The 988-nt window shown below is 53.8% G+C and overlaps 1 protein-coding gene across 1 annotated transcript; it reads right to left on the bottom strand.

The window, feature by feature from the left end:
* Positions 1-345: 345 nt before the first annotated feature.
* On the bottom strand, positions 346-952 carry LOC108758943 (uncharacterized; the record flags this gene model as incomplete). The annotated part of the gene is made up of 1 exon (XM_018504186.1): positions 346-952. A coding segment is annotated over one exon (607 nt), but the record flags the coding sequence as incomplete, so codon positions are not given.
* Positions 953-988: the final 36 nt, after the last annotated feature.

Below are 988 nucleotides of genomic sequence, written 5' to 3'. Positions count from 1 at the left end.
GATCGGCGTGTCGCAGGACGGACGCCAGAGAATTCGTTGGAAGTCGGTATCGAGATTATTCACGAGGATTTGCCGGAACATCTTGGCGATGTCTGCTGCATAAACAAAACGCCACTGCCGCCAGCGCAGCAGAATAGCGGGGAGATCTTGCTGTAACTTCGGTCCGACCAGCAGATGGTCGTTAAGCGACGTGCCGTTCGTCGTTTTGCACGAGGCGTTAAAAACGACGCGTAACTTCGTGGTACTACTCGTTTCGCGCAAAACCGAATGATGCGGAATGTACACGGGCGTAAGAGCGGTGTCGCAGGGACTTTCGATCGCGCTCATATGTCCCAAGGCGAGAAATTAATAATATTCCGCCAAAAAGTCATTATACTGCGCGGAGAGTTCGGCGTGCCGACGCAGCTTCCTTTCCATTTTCTCGTAGAATACCGTGGCGATAGGCAGGGAATCGCCTATGTCGATTGGTAGTTCGTGCCGGAAGGGCAATCGAACAATGTACCGTCCTTCTGGAGAACGACTATGAGTGGTGAGGAAGTGTTGTTCGCAACGCTCCTCCTCGTCGGTAAGTGGAGGGGGGCGCGAGACCTCCTCGTCCTCCCAAAATTGCCTGAGAAGCGAATTCGTGTCGTGCGTAGGCACGTTATGACAGACGCAAATATTCTCGGATTCAATCCGGCCGCGACCCGTGGGGCCGGAGAGAATCCAGTCTAACGCTGTCAATTGAACGGTAGGCGTTCCAATAGGGCCTTGCCGGAGGCCATTTTTCAACAAGGAACCATACAAGTCGGCACCGATTAGTAAGTGAATCCGATGTCGACTTGAAGGATCGGGATCGGCAAATGAGATGCCTTGCAAGTGAGGCCACGACTCGACGGGCTGAGTCCGCGATGCGGCGTACGAAGTAATATTTTGAAACACGTAGGCGTGCAGCGGGAAGCCCGGTTCCGCACTGGAACACGGCTTTAATGTCAGCACGACGCGAGAT

This window comes from Trachymyrmex cornetzi, unplaced genomic scaffold (assembly GCF_001594075.2).
Source record: "Trachymyrmex cornetzi isolate Tcor2-1 unplaced genomic scaffold, Tcor1.1 scaffold1602, whole genome shotgun sequence".
Taxonomy (NCBI): domain Eukaryota; kingdom Metazoa; phylum Arthropoda; class Insecta; order Hymenoptera; family Formicidae; genus Trachymyrmex; species Trachymyrmex cornetzi.
This window is presented reverse-complemented; position numbering and strand designations above follow the sequence as displayed.